General features: G+C 33.4%; 1 protein-coding gene across 2 annotated transcripts in view; it reads left to right on the top strand.

The window, feature by feature from the left end:
• LOC129219318 (DNA damage-regulated autophagy modulator protein 1-like) overlaps nt 1-20,659 on the top strand; it is a 31,817-nt gene extending 11,158 nt beyond the window's left edge. The window contains exons 3-7 of one of the 2 annotated variants that reach the window (XM_054853669.1): nt 591-658; nt 6,950-7,092; nt 9,322-9,499; nt 16,954-17,039; nt 20,242-20,659. In XM_054853669.1, coding sequence (XP_054709644.1) covers nt 591-658; nt 6,950-7,092; nt 9,322-9,499; nt 16,954-17,039; nt 20,242-20,460 — 694 coding nt within the window. In that variant the 3' untranslated portion in view covers nt 20,461-20,659. The remainder of the gene's footprint in view (nt 1-590; nt 659-6,949; nt 7,093-9,321; nt 9,500-16,953; nt 17,040-20,241) is intronic. The other variant, XM_054853670.1, reaches the window with a different exon arrangement.
• The last annotated feature ends 1,173 nt before the right edge of the window (nt 20,660-21,832 follow it).

The raw sequence follows: 21,832 nt of genomic DNA, 5'->3' as shown, positions 1-21,832 counted from the left end.
CGCTGGGGCATATGGTAAAATCGGTTATTAAGGTTGCAAAAAAACTAAAGATGTTCTCACTGATAAGTCGCAAATATGCTCCAAATCATAGAAAACGTAAATCAGAAGAAAGCTTAAATGAAAAGGAATTCGTCGATTCTAAAAAGTTCTGTGCTGCGTAAATGCGACAGTTACTGATACGTATATACGAAAATGAAAAACTCTTTTAATTATTCTGTAGTCTATTTTGTGAAACCATTTACTAAAGAGTGATAATTAACTTCACATATTAATTCGCAACACTTATGATTTTCTCCCCCCCCCCCCATCGACATTTGTTTTATTTATTTTTCTGGGGAAAAAAAAAAACTTCTACACTCTCTGCATCATAAAACACAACACGATGATTAAAGGAGTGTGTTTGAACAATATAAGATCGAATTTATTTTATTTTACACCCTCTGACATATCTAGAGAAAAATTGCATGAAATAAGACTACAGAAAAATGGATAAACGTACTCTTCATAGTCAAGTTTTTAATATTTCTTGTATTAAATCAATTTAGAAATAATTACAATGTTGTTACTCAAAAGAAGTTTTACCGTTTCAGTGAAACTGGCGGCCAATTTCCTGAAGCTGGTCTATTTAGTTTTTTTCTCTATCTCAGTTCGGTTGCGGGTAAGTTAGATTTCAGTTTTATATTTTTTATATACACGAGAACATATGATTATTACATAGTAAGCAAAGTACATGGTAAGCAAAGAAACACTTTAAATATTTTCACCCCACGTTTGTTGCGAAGCAAAGCAAAGAAAACGTTTTATACACATAAATTTTCCCAATATTGGCAGTTTTAATGTGATTCAATGGTTATTCTCTAAATATGGCTAAATTAAAACCAGATGTAAAAAAACCCCGCCAAATTTGTCACCAAGTTGGCGACAAATTTGGCGACTAAAAGTTTGGCGATATATTGCTAAATGTTAAAAAAAACAAGCTGATGTGTGAATCACATGACTTCCTTTTACTCCAATTTAATGTCATTAACCATTATTGGCAATTTTAATGTAATTCAATTGTTTACGCTCTAAATGTCACCAACAGTGGCCGAATTGAAACCAAAGTTTAAAAAAAAATCGCTAAATTTGTCGCCAAGTTGGCGACAAAACTTGGCGACCAAAAGACTGGCGATATATTGCCAAGTGTCCGACACATTATAACACTAATTGAGTTTGCATTGAAATTAACAATGATTTTACCCCAAAAAGGTGTAAAAGACCCCCTTTGGAACATCCGAATGCAACCAAAAAGAGAAGATGCACAACTAGACTCCACTAGGAGTCTACGTACCAAATTTCAACTTTCTAGGACATACCGTTTTTGAGTTATGCCAGATACATACGCACATACACACATACGCACACACATACGTACATAAAGACGTTACGAGAAAACTCGTTGTAATTAACTCGGGGATCGGCAAAAATGGATACTTCGGGTGCCTATACGTTCTTAGGCATCTATCCACATGTGGTCAGGTTGAAAAGAAAAAAAAAAAACTCAATACTCATTCGGGGGCGAGCAAAAGAGAAATTAAGGCCGATTTTTGAGTGAAATTTTTTTCGCGAATACAATACTTCCTTTTTTGTAAAAACAAGTAAATAAGGCTTGAGTTTTCTCCTGTTAATGATAATGTTACTTTTTGATTGCTCAAACAACGCACTTAAAATAGTGAAATCTAACAACGCTCTACCTCATGAATTTCTTCCGATAATATCTATTCAGAGTAGATCCGCCTGTTATGGATAGATTTTTATCTATTAAACTAAAAATTATAATGCTAAGCCTACGGAACATGTACTTCGATTTTTCTTTTTCTAGAACCAAAGACAAAAGTTATATTTACATATTTACAGTCTGATTTTTCAAAGTTTTTTAACTAAAAAGATTTTTTGGATTAAAAGGGTATTCTAGTCTAGAAATTAAAAAAAAAAAAAACGAGCTGATGTGTGCATCACATGACTTCCTTTTACTCCAATTTAATGTCATTTCCACATTATTGGCAATTTTAATGAGATTCAATTGTTTTACTCTCTAAATATCATCAACAGTGGCCAAATTAAAACCAAATATAAAAAAATTGCCAAATTTGTCGCCAAGTTGGCAACAAAACTTGGTGACCAAAAAACTGACGATATATCGCCAAGTGTCCAACAAATTATAACACCACTTGAGTTTACATCGAAATTAACAATGATTTCACCCCCAAAAAGAGGCAAAAGACCCCTTAGGAACATCTGAATGCAACCAAAAGAGAAGGTGCACAACTAGACCCCACTAGGAGTCTACGTACCAATTTTCAACTTTCTAGGACATACCGTTTTTGAGTTATGCGTGATATATACACACATACGCACATACATACATACGGACGTCACGAGAAAATTCATTGTAATTAACTCGGGGGTCGTTAAAATGGATATTTCGGGTGTGTGTACGATTCTAGGCATATATCCACGTGTGGTCAGGTCGAAAAAAAACTCAACATTCATTCGGGGGTGAGCAAAATGAAAATTAAGGATGATTTTTGAGTGAAATTTTTTTCGCGAATACAATACTTCCTTTTTTGTAAAAGGAAGTAAAAAAAATAAAAAAAAAATTTCTCTTCATATTTTTAAAATTTAGACCTTGAAGAATAAGCCTCAAAGAAGATTTACGGAAATTTAAATTATTTTCGGACTTGTAGTTAATTTTGTTAAGAGAAAGAAAAAGCCAGCATACGAGATTAACAGCGTGACAAACGTTCCGAGGTACGAGCTTCCGAAGCTTCAAAAGAAGGCAGAACTGCTCTTATGGCTGAAAGATCTGCCAAAAATGTAGCTTTTGAGGTATAAGAAGAAACAATGTCTAAGGCAGGGATGACTGTTCAAAAAAATATAAGTACAGTCGAGACCCGACTTACGCGAGAGATGCGATCCAAGACTCCTCGCGTAAGTCGAAATTTCGCGATGTGGAAAAATATAAGTATACAATTTTTTTAGAAGCATAAAAAATTCTTTTAGACACTTATAGACACCCCTCAAACTGTTTTAAAGCATTCCTCAACTATACACTAGTTTCTTACTTAAAAAAACTTTTATTGTACTTAAAAAATAAAAAACTGTTTTATTCAACATGAAATACTTTAAGATGCACAAAATAAATGATCAATTGGAAGGAAAGACATAAAATAAACAACACGGTAAGTATAGTATGTAGTAATAATAAAATGCTGCACTCTAATAGTACTGTACGGTACATACAGTAACAATATTTATGAGTTAAAAAATGAAAATAATGATGATTTATGCTTTATGATCAGATCGTTATTCTTATCTAATACATTTTTACTTCCTTTTACAAAAAAGGAAGTATTGTATTCGCGAAAAAAAATTTCACGCAAAAAATCGGCCTTTACTTCCATTTTTCTCACCCCCGAATGAATGTTGAGTTTTTTTTCCGACCCGACCACACGTGGAGATATGCCTAGGAACGTACAGGCACCAGAAATATGCATTTTGACGACTCCCGAGTCAATTACAACGAATTTTCTCGTGACGTCCGTATGTACGTATGTATGTGCGTATGTATCTCGTATAGCTCAAAAACGGTATGTCCTAGAAAGTTGAAATTTGGTACGTGGACTCCTAGTGGGGTCTAGTTGTGCACCTTTAATTTTGGTTGCCTTCGGATGTTCCTAAGGGTGTCTTTTGCCCCTCTTTGGGGGGAAATCATTGTTACTTTCGATGTAAACTCAAGTTGTGTTATAATTTGTCGGACATGTGGCGATATATCGCCAGTCTTTTGGTCGCCATGTTTTGTCGCCAACTTGGCGACAAATTTGGAGATTTTTTTTTTATTTTTAAATTTGGTTTCAGTTTGGCCACTGTTGTTGATATTTAGAGATTAAACAATTGAATCACATTAAAATTGCCAATAATGGGGAAATGACATTAAATTGGAGTAAAAGGAAGTCATGTGATGCACACATCAACTCGTCGTCTTGCATTATAACGTTTCAATTTTTGGCAACATACCCTCTTTTTGATCTCTTTATTCCACTTTAGAAGAGCAGCTTCCATTTTAATAATATTTACTCAGCTAGACTGCTCTGCACTCTTCAATATTGAAACTAAGTTCTGAACTTTTACGGATATCTTTTTGTTTTGACTTTTAATTGTACCGTATGGAAGATTCACTCATACCTATTGTCGTGCTACCGTCGACGTTTTGTAGTTGTTCAAGCATATCGAGAATCTTAATCTTTTTTTTTAGTCAGAAATTTTCATTTTCTTCCCATCTTCACAAACTTTAGATGAAAGGTGCCACTAAGGAGCATTATATTTCATCAACTTTCATATTTAGAATGAAAAAATAAATAAATGAAAGAAGGTTGTTTGCTGCATTAACAACGCGATGCGTCGACTAATTTGGTGTGGGAACTTCAGTTGTCAGTGATGCTTTTAGGGATGTAATAGCAATCACAAAATCAATATTTAGTAGCCAACGAAGCCGATACTTCCTTTCTGAAAAATTCGTGTTCTGGACGAAAAATTCGCGTTAGCTTTAAAATTCGTTACTCGCGAAAAATTCGCGTTATAGCTATTTCGCGTAAGTCGAATCGCGTTGTAGCGGGAGTCGACTGTATAGCAGACCATTAAACCACTCAGACTGCCCGAAATGAGACTACAAACTTTAAATACACACGCGCTTTTCTACTACTTTTTTCAATACGGTTAACAAGCTATCTCAAGTTCTAATTTACCGATTTATTTGAAATTTGGCAGACTTCCTCAATACTATCAAAATTGTCTCCATGTAGGAGTTTCTGTATTTTTTTTTTCTTACTATTTTTAAAAAATTACTAAAGTTGGAAAAAATAGCAAAAAATGACCTTTCTTTTTTCAAACAGACGCCATTTTGTGTTTTTTTTTTTCCAAATCGGCTTTGTACAGACAGTTCTACATCCTTGTTTAGTAAGAATCAACCTTAATATCATGTTTCATATCACCAGGAGGATTGGAATATTGTCGAGTACGTCTACTCGAGTACGTATGCGTATATACGTGTCTCCCTGAGTATATAATTGTTCGTATATATACGAGTACATAAGCGGGAATATACGTGTATAGTCGAATGTATATCTGTATAGATAAAAAATACTTGCAGGTACCCAAATACGTGTTTATTGGTGCATTTATGTGAATACGTATATATACGTGCCTACACGAGTATATGCATATACATACGCATATACTCGTATATTTAACCCTGTTTATTGTAAAAACAATACATATTAAGTGAAATTAATATTTAATTTATATCTGCCTTATACTTAAAGATTTAGTGACTTTAGAAGAACAATATTCGTTAAGCCTAATATTATGACCACTTTACCCCATCTTACTTAAACTGTTCTAACAAATTATTCAAAATAGATTCAGCTAACTGCTAATGAGTAAGAGTTCTTGAGACATGTAGGAAGCTTCCTGTGCAGTCAATCTGTTCATAATTTTAACAAACAAAATTTCCCAAGGAAGTTAAGAAAAGTGTTTAGATTTTAAGAATTTTCATATTTACACAAAATATTTTTTTTTTACCAAATAAAATTTTTCCAGTTGTAAAATTTTGTATTCAAAATATAGTTTATAAATGCACTACCCTAAAATTAAATTTTCACATTTATTCGAACATTAATTTCCAAGCTATAGCCATTTATTTGAATTATGACCACTTTACCCCATTGACCACTTTCCCCCACCAGACCCTATACATTTTTATACTTCTCAAATATCAATAAAAAACTGATAAAAATTGGTAGAAAAAATGGTTACAGTTTTTTTTTTATTACGCCCTGCAAATCACTTCAAAATCGAGCCTCTATACTAGAATACCCCCGTAATGGTTCTTTAGACAAGATTTGAATTTCTTCCGAAGGCCCTTATGTAGTGTTTTTACTACGTAGTACAATCGATCCAAAAGTGCGAAGACAAGTTGTATAAAATCTTACCCTGAATAGTTCACATCACCGAAGCACAACAACCTTCAAAATAGTCACCTTGAGCGTCTATGCACCCCAGCCAACTTTCGTATAACTTTAGAAAGCACTCCATTTTTCGCAATCTCCTCTAATATTTTAGCATATTTTCGCACATAGAGGAGCTAACGTAGAACAAAAATCCATGCTTTAGTCAAATTGTAGCAACTTAACTTGCATCGCTATCACTCTAACCCAGTGGTTCCCAACCAGCAGGACCCACAAAAAAAAAGGGGTAAAGTGAGATTTTCCGAGGGGTGAAATAAGTATCAGGATTCGGTCAATGTTCGGTCTCAAAACAATCATCAAATCTACCTAATCGATAATCATTAGTGATTGATTTTAAAAAATAAAAAAAATATAATAAACTTTCAGCTCGACTTAGGATGTGCACTGACTGAAACAACAACTAAACAAGTTTTTATAACTAAGCAATATCGTAATATCAAGTCTCATAGACTACTAATTGATTTTATAACATTGCTAAGAAACAGATATTTTCCATATCTGAATGATTAAAATTAATGATAGTTATTGTTCATTTTCGAAAATAAAAAAAGCAATGTATTTTTAGAAGAGACATTTTTGGGGGCAACTGCTAATAAAATACCCGCTTTATAGATAATGGCCTCGAAAAGGTTGGAAATCACTGCTCTAACTCATCTATGTCACATAAATGCATATGAATGCATGAAAGAAATGCATTTTAGTCATTAATAGGTATTTGCAAATCAGTTGTATTTTTGAAATCTCAAATTCCACATTTCTTGACTTACTCCACTATCATTCTAACCCATACATATCGTGCTGTTGAATTGAATGCATAAATGAATTGTATTTTTGTCACTAATTTTTTTTACAAGTCAGATTTTTAAACTGTCAATTGCTTTTAGGTATATCCACCATATTTATTCGATACATCATTGTTGATGAACTCAACAGAGGAATAGACAGGCTTATGGATATTTTGAATCGTATATCAGTCTGCATAGGATTTATTGCTCTGCTGGGAATGGTAGTTGTGGCTGCATATCCGGTAATGTATGATTTTAAAAGCAATTTAAACAATCATTAAAGACTAATTTTTAGGTGTATGTAAGAATTGTAAATGCTTTATAGGTAATAGCCTCGTTTATTTTATTAAATATTCTGGTTATACAAGTATTTCGAACTATTTCCAATGTTGGATTTACATTATTATCTTCTCATATTAATTTGTATATTGAGAATAAACTGAGCGATTATACAGGGTGGTATAGACTTTTTATATAAATGAAGCCCATCAAACGAAAAGTTCACACATAGTTTGTTTGAAGGTATGTGCTGCTGGTTGGGATGACTTAAAAAATTTGTGCTTACGGTTACAATTATAGTAAACTATCGAAATTTTTGAACGAAAACACCTTAGTAAAACACCCGTTTTCGTTTGCTCAAATTGATCAGCATACTAAAATTCAGATGTGGCGTTGAAACTCTTGTAATGTGATGAAAATTTCTAGAGTAAAAACGTTTGCTAGGAAGAGCTTTATAGGGGTATAGTTACGTTGTTAAGTTTGAAATATGTTGAGCTGATTTCTACATAGTGTAGCGCAGAAAGGATATTAAAATTTCCATTGGTGGTAAATATTACGATAGGTTGTTTGAAAAAATACTTTTTTTTTTTTTTGACATAACACAGGAAAATACACGTTTTGGTTCCGGATTTTATTACTCTGATTTCATATTATTACTATGTCTTTATTTACTATGTTTTGTGCTGAAAACAAGTTTTTTCCTATCATGTTCTTTTGGTAAAATATAATGCTTGCGTTTTTTTTTATGTAAAATTAGTCTTACAAGAGGAATAAATAAATGCTTCTGTTTTATCTTAGTTGGCCAATCGTAATCTACACTGGTTTAATGTAAAAGCAAAATATATATTTCTTTTTGTTCCATTTTGAATGCTAACTTAATTTGGAATTTTTGAGTGAACGTTTTTCAGAGTCTCTTCACAAATTCCAATAGTAAAATTAACTAATAAGCATCCCAACTGCCCTGGTAAATGCCCTCTGTTCACTTTACTACTTATTCTTTCTTCACAAGTATTTCCGAAAAGCTATGAAAAGCGGTGTAAATTGTAATGTAATATAACTTCATGCTCAGACTAGACCAGGACAGTAGAAAGCCAGGGCGAGCCCCTTGTCAGTTATGTCGCCGGGCCCCTCCTGCCCCCCAAAAGAAAAAAAGGGAGGAGCGATGAAAGAAAACAATTAACTCTATTTTAAGTGCCGCAACAGTAAATACCGAATGAGTAAATTTTTACATAATCTTTATATTTTCTCTTGTTCGGAGCTTCAACATCCCCCTTTTTTTTACCTTTCTTTTTTTTTTCTTTTTTCTCTTTTTTTTCTTTTTTTTTTCGTCAGTGTTACCGGGCGCCTTCAAGGCCCGGGCCCCTAGTTTCTGACTAGGCTGAATGGCCTCTCGTCGGGCCTGGACTATACCCAAAGTCTACAAAAATATTTATCACGTTGTTAGCTAGTTCAATTTAGTTTTCATAGTCGTGATAATCCAGAAACTACTCGATTTTCGTCTTTTTTATGATGGGTGCTCGCAATGTGTAAGTTGAAATGAAGAAGGATTTTAGCTCACCTTCGACAGTTGTGTCGACTAATTTTTCCAATTGCTGCATGACTGATGTGCAAACATCAGTCAAAGCAAACGATATGGCTTCATTATTATAAGAGACAGACAAAAATGCTATATTATGATAAAAATCATGATTTAAAGAGGCCCATCATTTCAAAGTTTTCCGGGGGGAAGGAGAGGGGGCAAAGTGTATGAAATCAAAACACATTTTATAGAAAAAAAGCACCAAAATACAAGCAAAAATGTATAATTACATTGTTTTAAAACCCAGGGGGCTCAATTAACCCCCTTCTCTCCTGTATTAAAATATTTTGAGTTTCATAAAGTAGACCTAATGTAAAAAAATATATTTTTATATTTTGACTCCGCACACATAATCGAGTAAAAATGAGTTTAAGAGTTTCTGGCCCCAAGCAAAAAAAAAGAAAAATATATTAACCTGTATAATCTTAGAGTAGCAGCTATGAGTGTGAAAAGCATAAAATGAAATAAAATATTTTGTAAAAAATTATGGTTTTTGTGTTGATGAAATAGTGTATTTCATGCAGAAATGTACCTTGACAGAAGTTAAAAATTTCATTGAGAAATTATAATTTTCACCTATTTAAAACTAATACAGTCTTTTCAACTTTCCTAGATGACAAGTATTGCCACAGCCCATGGTATTGGAGCAAATATATTATTTTTAGGTGGCGTTATTTATGCAAGTTTACAAACAGCGCTAAGTTTCCGTATGTCTCCTTACTACAATGGAAAATTTATCTGCTTCATTAGACTTACCATAACAATTATCAGTGGAATTTCTCTCATTGTTCGTATCCTTTCATTTTATAACTTTTCGGACAATTTTTGAAAAACTTACATCAGTCATTCAAACAGGTATGCCTCCTTTAAAAAGATGTTAACAAGAATCTTATTCTAAAAAGTGTCTCTATGAGTTACTATTTTCGATAACACCCATTAAATTTAGATAACTCTTTATTTTATGCAATTATGGTTACTATTTTCGATAACGCTCATTAAATTTCTTATAATGTTTCTGAGACTTAAAAAAAAAGTTTTTTTCTTTCAATTTATATCCTGCAATAATGGGAAATACGAATTCAATTGGTTTTGCGTTTGCTCATAATACAGTTGAAACCACTGTAAGAACTTAAAACTTATCTTTTATTTCTTACTTCCATTATAAACTTGAAATTATCAGCGTTTTTCTCCCATTGTGAGTTATACCTTTTAAGTCGCTGAAAAAAAATCAACATGCATTGGAAATATATTTATTACATTCGGAATAATAAAACCAAATCGTATATAAAGGGAAATAGTAGATTTGTATAAATTGGAACAAATCCGACTAAAATGCACCCAAGAAATTCTAAAGCAAATTCAAAATATATCAAAACGTGTGAGTGCTAAAGGAGATTTTTTTTTATTTTTAATAATCAGGAAATTGCGCCTAGAAATTTCAAAGTTAATAAAATCAAAGCCTAAGCTATGAAAGAAATACTACTACATAATTCACTCTGTTTTACCGCCTGAATGAAATTGTCCATTTTTCAGTCAAATAATGAGCGTAACAATAACCGTATTGACAAAGCTAAAATCGGCAAGCGAATGTACACTTTTTACAAAAAAAAAAAAAAAACCTTTAAACGCGTATTAAAATTTTAGTCCATCAATTTCCTTAAACACATTTCTGAACTTGATATATCCATTGAATAATTCTTTTTAAATATGTCTTGATTTGAAATTAATAAAATATAATATCACACACATTACTTAATACCATACGCTTTAGTTTTAGCTTAATTTTTGAATCTACAAAAATTGAGAAATGAACTGATCATTATCGCACCCTGGCAACAAAAGTGACAATTTAAAAAAACACACACGCAGCAATAGAGATAAAGGTTTTATGCAATACTACTTTTAACTGATTTTTTTCGCAAATACTATAATGCGCCCAAACATTAATAATATGTTTACTGATTGGTTCTTTTAGTCGAAATTACTAGTGTATACTTAATGTTCGAAAACTTTCCTTTTAAGTTATGGTATTTTAATGATGTATCACTGTTGATATCATACTACTTAAACGCCACCATGCATCAGTTACGTAATCTAGCTTTGTATGAGTTTCGTGATAAGAAAGCGCATTAAATTGAGATCTTAAATCAATTACTATTTTTTCTTTTTTATTTGTATCACTTCTGCTGCCAGGCTGCGATATGATCTCAACACATGCATGTTGTTTTCAGCATATATTACCTCCATTTAACCATTTGTCTTTTGCCAAACATGTATTTCCTTTTACACCCTCCCAGACTGTATTGCCTGCCCAAATAGAACCTGACACCCATATAACATCCGAACTAATGTAGTGTATGTTATTTGTTTCCACTTTTTAGTTGGTGTCGTACAAGTGTGTTTATGACACACGTAAATTTCATTTTGAAAACTAATTTGCAAATATGAATTTTCGATTTCTAATAAAAAATGATCTCAAAACTAGGAATAATTATCGCGTTTTCCCCTTTTACGTGTAAAAAGCCAATAATAATAACACATTTTTTAAAAAAAAGGAAAAATAACCTCAGATCACGTTCAAAATAATGTGTTATTTTTTGTTACGGGTAAAAGATTTCAACATTAAAAAAAAAAATCTTAGGAATGGTCACTGGACTCCTGTTATTTTTTTTCTAACGAGTGAAAAGGTAAAAGCTAATCGTTAAACTTTCCTTCACCAGCTCTCATAGACATTCCTCTAGCTGTGTTTGCGCTAAAAGCCTGGAATTCAGCTCAACATTCTCATTGGACTGGTAGCAAAACTCCTGATGACGAGGTAAAATAACAAAAATATGCTTACGGTACACTGCTGTTTTACGTATCATTGTCACTTTTAAGCAATATAAACCAACGAAATCACTTGGATTATAGATTACAAAAAACCCAATACTTTTGTTTTGCTTCACTAGCCCATCTTGACGTTTTAGTGCACATGTTCTGAAATGAAATTTGTACGTTTTAGAAAGCAGCTCGATGAAAATCGGCATAATTGTCTCGAATCAGGAACAACGTTGTTGAGTAGTTTTATCTTAACCTATGTTTTGAATAATTAATTAAAAGTTTCCTTAAAAAAATCTACATCACTGCCCGAGACTTATATGTATTTCAGGTTAATTTGTGAAGAAACCAAGCTTGTCCTATTTCAAACCTTAACTAATAATTTGGGTACGACGAAAATTCTTAGTAATACGTAATAGTAATTTCAATTTGTTTTCCTCGTAAGCATTTAACTACATATAATGGTTAACATTTAACTACATATTTCAGAGAGAAGACAAAGCAAAAAAAAGTATAAGACTGTAATAGCCAACTGTCTGCTTGATTATGTTGTTTGACGAGATGTGGTGGCCGGCGCTCAAATGTAGTTAGTAGCTTGTAAGCTGTATCTTTAAAAACAAAAAGAACTTTTTACCCTCATCAAAAATCGGCTTCATTTCCTTTCCTTCGGTGCTAAGTTCGGTTTCTTCCTTCTTTTCTTTATTCGTTTTCGAGTTTTATTTGTGCTTCCATTTCTCCCTTAACACTGTACTCAGCGTTTTCCCACATTGTGAAGGTTCCTTCTGTACAATTACTGTTGTGTGTAGCCCTGGTTTTCTTGTCTTTATTGTGAAGCTCTATATGTTAATGAAATATTTTCTCGATACATTATTCTTACTATAAATGTTTCAGCTATATTTTTTGCAATTATGTTTATGAATGTTTTTAAAAATAGTGAAATGTAGTTGATAGTTTGATTAAAACTTTACTTACATGAATGGATATTTTTTATAAATATTTCTAATTATTCAAAGTTATTTTCAATCCCAGAACAAATTTTCAAGAGCCTCTCCATAAGTGAACTGATATTTACCAATAGACAGCAAATACTGTATGTTCCTTATTTTTAGTTATTTGAGGTAACTTTGAACCATGTAGGCTTACTCTATAACACTTCATAGATTTTAGTACATTTGAACTATAAAAAAAAAAAAAAACTGTATAGGAGGCACTATGGTGCATTCTACAGGCGAGGTTATATTACCAGATTTTTACTTTTCATTTTACAAAATGAATTGTCACCGATGTGCAAAGAGCATTGTAAGTTTACTAAACAAAAAATACTCACCCCTAGAGACATGAAAATCATCTTTTAACAGCGCGTAACTCCAACTTTGAATTTGATAACCTCTTGGGGTTTTCTTTGAAAGTTATTCAACAATTTCTTGTAGGTTCGTTGCGTTCAATTTAAACCACTCGCTGGGAATTTCATGGTGCAAATGCTGTAAATCGAGTGGATGCTGATTTTACCGTTTTACCCCTCTTTCCAACATGCCCCGAAAATTTATTGTCACATATCTTTCCAATCGGATGAACTTTCCTGCTGTTATTTTAAAAAATAGAGGCAATAACAGCACTCATTTTGAATATTTACACTGAAAGATAACGGATCATCAAGGATGTTAGAAAATCGAAACTAGTCTACGTTAGTGAACATCTTAGTGAGCGGGCTCAATTTATGATAAGAAAAACAACACTAAAACATCTCAAACACACATCTGGTTTGAACTTGATCTGGCACACAAACAGGGTGAAATGCTTTGTTAGGCATTCACTTCACTTGACTTCAATGCTTGCCTTGCTTCAATTAGGCTGCGTTCGGAAATGATCCACCGGTTACACCGCGTGGTTGTCCCGGTGTGGTTATGACGTATTTAGAATTTCTCTAGGGATTCCGGTAGAACTGCTATGTTTCCGAACGCTCGTGGTTAAACCGCGGTAGTTCTAGTTCAGCAGCAAACGACACTCCAATCAAAGCGTAACTTTCGTAATAGGAAAGTCACGTGCGTTACTATCAAAACATGAAACACGACCAGATTGGCCAACACAGATTTTGTGACGTTTGTGATCTCGCTAATCGCTTTCAGACAGCGGTGCGAAAGGTTGCTACCAAGTCGACCGCCAGAAAACGACCGCAGCGTTTCCGAACGCGGTTACGTGACGTGTTCCACCGCAAGCGTTTCCGAACGCTTGCGGTTGCACCGAGGCGACCGATCCTTGTTTCCGAATGCACCCTTAAGGTAAAATTGTCAGACCACATAACTTTCCGCCAATCAGCTATTATCTATGCGCTCGGTGATTTGTAGTGCACTGAAGACAAGCATCATTATGTTCCTGGGCCACGTCCAATTGCGAAATGAATCACTCCAAATGTTCATTACACCCGTTTCCGTCGCAACATTCTCTCGCTGACAGGTTCAGAAAGTCCCTCATTCAGCAACTGCAAAAATATCAGTCGAGTGAGGAAGGAAGTTTGAGTCATGAAACTCATGTCTCGCTCCTCTAAATTAGAACATTTTATCGACCAGAGTTCTGACGTCGTGTTATGTAACCGCATGAAATATATCACTGTTCATAGCGTGTACACAAGTTGAACAGCTAGCTATGAAACATCAAGAAATCCAGCAACTTTTCTCTCCGTATCACCATGACCACGGGGTAAACACGACAATCTTTTTTTGTCCCACTCAGGACATGATTACCCAAAAGAATTCACGTGACTTGAGACCTTTGCCCAAGCTTTTGCTAAGCCAATGATTGGACTTGCTCCCTCCATTTATAATTCTTGCTCTGAGGTACTACCTCATGGTCGAAATAGAGGGAATGCGCACTGTTGAACACATATAGGGGTATCACCGCAAGCGTTCGGAAACACTTGCGGTGGAACCGGTGACGTCACCTAACCGCGTTCGGAAATGCTGCGGTCGATTCGGTTACAACCTGTCGCACCACGGTCTCGACGCGGTTAGCAAGATCACACAGTGCGTGTTAGCCAATCTGGTCGTGTTTCATGTTTTGATCGTAACTTCGTAACGTACGTGATTTTCCCATCAGGAAAGTAACGCTTTGATTGGAGCGTCGTTTGTTGCTGAACTAGAACTACCGCGCTGTAACCACGAACGTTCGGAAACACAGCTGTTCCACCATTCTCCCTAGAGAAATACCAAATACGTCATAACCACACCGGACTAACCTCGCGTGTAACCGGTGGATTGTTTCCGAACGCAGCCAAAGAGTGCACTGCTAAGCACATTCAGTCAATCGCTGCGCCATCTATGAAGAATTAACTATCCATCTTTGTTGTCCAATGAGTTTGTGATCTAATAGCTCTGAAGTGACTACTTGGAAACTACTCCTGAATGCAGATTAAAAGCTATTGAAATATCTCGTTCTTCATTGTATTTTCGCAAACACGGTAACGAAAGTGACAAAACTAAATATTTTAAGTTTTTGAGTTATGGCGAGAAAACAGAGACATGCTAAAATTACCTTAAAGCCCGAAAGGTGGTACACGTCTTTTTCGAATTCAGTGATAAGACGGAAATCAAATTGCGTTGGATGTTGTGAAGTGTCTAATTTGGATTTGTGTCATTTCTTCAGTTACGTGAGTACTATTTCAAGTTGTAACAATTGAATTGAATATGTCGGATCTTTAAAGCTGTCTTATTTCAATACGTGATGCATTGTGAGAAGTAGAAACAGCTTTATCTCATCCCATTGCAGTTTAAAGATTCTTTTTTTTTTCTCTTTTCTATTTGTAGTACTAGTGATTTTTCGTTCAGCTATATAAAGTTCGTGAGTATTGTTACTCACATGACTACGCATGAAGTAAATTATCTTTTGTCAAATTTATTAAAGATAATTTACTATGTTTTTAAAGAATATTTTCTAAGAGCCTTTGTTCAGGTAATTTAATTTGATTATTAATTAGTTTGCTTTCGTCAATCAAAAATTAATAATTCTTGCACGAAAAACTGAGTTTTTCTAATAGTACTCTTTAATTAAAACATTAAATATTGGATGTTCTAGCCAATAATTTCGTGATCTAATTTTTGATTATTGCTTGTGCTACGATGCATTTTTAGAACCCCGTGTGAGGATAAATTTGTATTGATCTTATCAATACAAACGTACGTTAATGTTCTTCAGTGTACTGAAGAAACTAGTACAAGATACTTTTTCGAACAGTTGTAAAATATCTATTTTACATAATAATATTTATTAGTTTTGTTACTTTGCTTAATTTAATCTGTAACTCAAAAGTTTGTGGTTGTTACTGAAGTGAGTATGTAAACCACAGTATCTCCAAGGTTGAGTTTTTCAGACATTTGAAGGATGTTTTTGATTCGCCACAAGCACGAGTAAAATGTTGGAATTCGACATTCTTTTTATGCTTTACGTATTTTCAGCGGAAATCAAACAAGCTAGTATGTGCAATAAAACTAAAGTTGATTAGAGGAAAAAATGCAAACAGCAATGAAAAACGAAAAATTTGCAGGCACTACTGCTTAGCTTCCCAGAACAGTGTAATGTTCTGTATTTATTGATTTTTAGTATGTATTTCCCTGTGTTAGTCCCTCCAAATGAAATCAAAAACCCTGTCAATTTAACCTCCCCTTAAAATTTCAATGGCGCAGTCTGCGTCATGGACCCCCCCCCCCCCCTTGGGCACCCTTGAAAGGGCGACAAATTGGGGTATCGTCCTGGGTGACAGAAACTGTAGCTACGCCACTGCCCCCGCAAGAAAAAAAAATGCAAAACAATGAAATATATCGTTCTAAAAATACTAACGATGAAGCCGAGTTAAAATACGTACTAATCAGTTATAATACCAAAATACCAATGCAAATATCGAAGTGTTTTATATCTCAATTTGCAGAAATTGACTGTTCTTGAGTTGTGTCAATTCTGCAGCAGGGTTGCGATAGTATGTTCAGTATATAATAAATTAGAGAAATCTTATGATGCTATGAAATAAAAAAGGGGTAATTTTAAGCTTTAGAAATCTTATTTTTCTGGTTCAAAGTCACATTACTTTTATGAAAATAATTCATTTTGTATGATATTTCTGACATGGTTCAAAGTTACTCTAAGTAGTAAGGGTTGACTTTGGACCGGGTAAATAATTCATTTAAAATAGTTTTCATAATTAACATTTTTGAATGACTATAAAATAATTCAGGTGTTTTCTTCAATTTTATTAAACAGATGCAATAACTCTGTTCAAATATGTGTAGATTAGTTAGAAATAAATCGGTTGTGCACATTAATGTTAGCCTGAATGACTCCAATAGTTCTTTGTTTCTTATGTAAATGTTGCTGTTTGTAATGTGAGTTGTGTGTGGCATTAAACAAATGTCAAATAAATAATTCTTTTACTGGTAATAAGTTATATCACTAATGCCGTTCGCAATGAAAGAATGGGGTGGAAGTAGTCATTCTCATTGGACAGGAGCAAAAACTCCAAAAGACAAGGTACTGTAGAAAGGCTTATTACTATTTAATTATTGCACTTTTGAGTTATATGTTATAGTTATAAACAAAAAAAAATACTTGTTGCTAATATTTATTTTGTCTTAATTTTTTTCCTGCGTGCCGATGATTTATAAATTAATTTTCAATGTTGACGAATTGTTTTCTTTACTTTTCTTTGCATGTAATATTTATAACAACGTGGTGTTCAGTTTGTTATCTCTAAAAATGTTATACAAGCTTTAAGGTAAACACACCGGTAGTGGCCAGTGCTTCAGAGTGCTTCAGTAGTGGGCACTTCAAGGTTTATATTTGAAAAATAAGATTCCAGGTTTCCCAATGAATTTAAACGTTACCTCCTGCTCGTTTGATGCACTTTTGCATCGATTGGGAGACTTGGAATCCTATTTTTTTCCAAATATAAACCATGAAGTGGCCACTACTGGTGTGTTTACCGTAGTTTGATACATTTGTAGATTTTTCCAAAGCCTATTTCCCTGGATAAAAATCTGAAAATTTAAAATCATGTTATTACAGTTTTTAAGCACTTTTTTTTCACTTATATTACTTTTTTTTACATGAAAGTTCTTTCCTTTTTCTGATAACTTTAGACGACGAAACATTTATGTTGTATTTGAGTTTTCTAATAGAAATCTGTTACGCTAGAAATAACACTAAGCTTTCTTTTGCAGAAAAAACCTTTTCCTTTTTTTTTTTTTTTAACTTTTACTTTATAATTTTTCTGAAACATCTTACAGTGCTCGTTATTGGAAAATTGTTATTTTGTGAAACTTATTGTGTGTGTGTGTGTGTGTTCTTATAGCTTTTACTAATTGACAGAATTTTTGGTATCAAAATGATTCTCGTTTTCATAATGTTGTATCTGTAAACTATATCGTATAAGAAGAAGGTGCAATTAAATTATATTCTAGTTAGATTGGTTGATACTTACTACGGGGGATTGTTTGTTTTGCGCCGTAAAATAAAAAGTTTTTTCTTTCCATCTTCTAAATTGCCTAACAATTACTATGTGCTCCTCCCGCCCCCCCTCCCCCGGGACTCAAATGCTTCTCCCTATTTATAGGTACATAGTCATGCAATGTAATCAATAAATATCAAAGAGAAAACCTCAGTTTGAATATAAAAATGTAAGTAAAATAAAAGCAATTTAAATGGTGATTCTTTCTTTCCTTCTTTCTACAAAAAAGGACAGTTTCCCTTTTAGAAATGAAATTTTGACAGCAGCAAAATTTTGAATCTTGTTGAGCTTGTCAATTGTTGTTAACAGGCACCAGTACTTTTAATTTTGTTCTTAAAAAGTTGGTCCGAGGGGGAACCATTTGAAATTCTGATTTCAAGTTTAAGTCATTTAAATTTCTTGTATCCGCATGATCAAGTATTTCAAAGCCCGTTACATATGAGGCAGTGAGAAGCAAAGAGATGTAAGAGGACGTTTTCAAGTTTTGAGTAAAACGAGTTTTAAGTTGCGATCTGTGGTAGGCTTTCATTGAAAAGTTTTTCTAAATCATGCTGTGTAACAGCTTCTAAGGGGGCTACTAGCACTATCTTTTGCACCAAAACAGAGGAGAGGTTGACCTACCATTTGTAATGGTTATTTCCAGATTTTTAATTCTAGCATTTGCATCCCTTTGCTTCCCACTGCCTCATATGCTAGTTGAGAATGTGGTACAAGAATATGGGAAAAATTGTTAAAAGCTAATATTGCTGAGGAATAATCAAGGAAAAAGCTGTATGAACTGAAGAAGTTACTGAATACATCTGCTTATCAAATCAGATCTATTTGGCAATCTTTTGGACACGATAAAGGAAGGCAACATTAAAACACTTAACCAAACAGCTTGGTACAGTCATCCAAGCAGAGAAAAATGAAGCAATGTATGTGGGAAATTCTGTAGAAAAGTGCAATTTTTTGCCCTAGGCTCATGGCAACCTTAAAAAAAGGTTTTCCATTCCATTTCTTTTATTATTATTATTTTTTTTGTTGTTGTTGTTACTTGAAGAACAAGATAACCATCCACTGTCCCTTAACAGAATTTCACTTTAGTGATCTACCTAGTCAATTAAAAAATTTTAAAGAAAACACCTAAAATGTATCTCTGAAACAGATTTTTAAAATGCTTCAAGTACCCTAATTACCTGAACCACGTTTTTTTTTTTTTTGCGTGAATGCATACTCTAATATGTTTCTTGCATAGTTAGAACTTGTCCCCAGCATTTTGGGTCATTACCATCCAACAGATTTTAGAGGCTTTCAAGACCACTAAGTGTAACTGGCAGCTCAAATTATTTTCAGTTTTAGTAGAAGGCATGATGACTTTGGTAGTAAAACAAGAATAGCTTCTGTAAAAATTTCTAACTTCCTAATTAGGTTTATTTAATTGCAAAGTAAATGGGAAAAAAATACGTGAGTCATTACCATCCTTATCCTTACACATAATGCGTTACTTTTAACATTATTGTGCAGTTTTGTTCTTTGTATGCTTATAATAAGTGAACTGTTTTTTGTTCCAAAATATGTAAAATTTTTGCAAACGTAGCTATGTTTAATGTTTTGTCTGGTGAAATACGTTAAAATATCATTTCCATCCACGTCATTACCACCTAGTACAAAAGTTGAAAACATGTGGATGGTAAAAATAGACTGAGGATAAAATGATACATAAGTGCATTTTTTCTCATACTTTTGATGCTTGATATTTTTTAGAAGTTATTTTTTTTTAATTATGGCTGTTTCATTCCATAAGTTTAATCAAAACTCATTTGAAAAAATAGTTGATGCGTATTTTCAAATGTTTTCAATAATTTAGCACCTTTAGTATTATTTTGATTTTAGACAATTAAATGACAATTAAATTAAATGAAGTATTAATTTAACAATTGATTCTTGAACCAAAATCCAGGAAAACAAAGAAAAAAAATTGCATTCGTAAAAGTTTTGAGTTTTACAATTTAATTTTCAATGTCATCCCTTAAAAAACTCCACTCCTTGTGAAAAGTACAAAATAACACCTTTCTACTTCCCAACTGTTTTAAGATGCTATTATGTATCTATGTATTTCGATCTTTTCATATGCCAGCAATAGTTTAACTGCGATTCATGAACCGAACAGAACGTTATGGATATTTTTTTAAAGTTGTTGATGGTTTTGTTTAAAACTTTAATTGGTCACTTTTTTGTTTCTAGGGCTTTTATCTTTTGCTGGCAAGTTCAATAGCAGAATGGAGTATGGCAATTTCATTTCTGGCATACTATTTCACTTTCATTCGAGAATTTGCTAAAGTGTGCATTCACTTACGAGTTCAAATGTTGGTAACACACTTCGATGAAGAACCACATGCAGCAAGTGTTGGTGTAGTTAATGAAAGAACGCCAATAGTAATGCAAAGAAATGATGATGGTTAATCCGATATTTTTTTTTACTCATCCACCCACATTTGGGAAAAAGTCTCATCACATTATTCGTCTTCAGAAATTAATCAAAGTACTTTTCATTGACTTCAAAGTGATATTTATTGAATTATTTTGTGCCATTTATTAAACGACATTCAAAGTAATTTATAGAAGCTATAGGTTTTTTCTTTTACAGTATTAAAGCCACTTAATTTAATTCATGTTTAGTGTATGCATATATAGAGGATGATTCTTTTTTTTTCTAGCTAAAAGGGGTGATAGTACACGTCTAGGCCACCAAAAATTCATAGGAACATACAGGGTGTCCAGCAAAGGACTCCCTGGTTTCAAAATTAAATATCTCGAAAACAAAAGACGATATTGGAATAAAATAAACGGTATGCTTATTGTGAAACCCATAAAAATCATATACAGGAACTTGTAAATTAGTTTTAAAAAGTTCCAACAGGTGGCGCTGCACGCTGTAATTGCAATAAAAGTCTCCATGAATAGTGCTGCGAAGAGGTTGGACGATAATTTCTAGCGTATATGTAAGCATGTCTGAGAGACTAAACTGCTGCTGAAATAACAAACCTCTTCACAGCACTATTTATGGAGACTTCTATTGCAATTATATTGTGCAGCGCCATCTGTTGGCAGTTTTTAAAACTAATTTCCGTATTCCTGTTTATGAGTTTTATGGGTTTCACAATAAACATACAGTTTATTTTATTCCAATATCGTCCTTTGTTTTCGAGATATTTAATTTTGAAACCAGGTAGCCCTTTGCTGGACACCCTGTAGGATCGCATTCGGAAAGGTAAAAAAGAGGAAAGTAGACACGGATTCTGCGAGATTAAAGCAATACAAGTAATCTGCTGTGCCGACATTTTGTACCTACTTACTAGAATATCTCCTAAGACAGTCAAGTATTTACCGCATGCAAATTCCCACTAAGACGAAACAGCATTTTCCATTTATTTGGTACCGGAGAAGGTGTTCCAGTTGTTCCTTCGCCGGTGTAATCTATGCAATAACACGTGTGATCGGCATTTTGAGCAGTTGCTCTAAGATTTTCACTAAATCTGATTGTACAACTTTTGGTATCGTTCATTTGTTTTCTCAATACTTTTCAAGTTCAAGTTCTTCTTTTCTGCCATTCCAAATGAAATGCAATCCAATGTTCCTGTGAAGTTTTTGGTCGTCTGCATGAGAACTATCACGCCTCTAATTTGTTAACACAATTTAGAAACGACCTTTTGAAACACCCTGTATATATATATATATATATATATATATATATATATATATATATATATATATATATATATATATATATATATATATATATATACACACACACACACAAGGTGTATCAAAAGGT

This window comes from Uloborus diversus, chromosome 3 (genome assembly GCF_026930045.1).
Source record: "Uloborus diversus isolate 005 chromosome 3, Udiv.v.3.1, whole genome shotgun sequence".
Lineage (NCBI taxonomy): Eukaryota > Metazoa > Arthropoda > Arachnida > Araneae > Uloboridae > Uloborus > Uloborus diversus.
The sequence above is the reverse complement of the archived record's forward strand: the minus strand, read 5'-3'. Positions and strand labels throughout refer to the sequence as shown.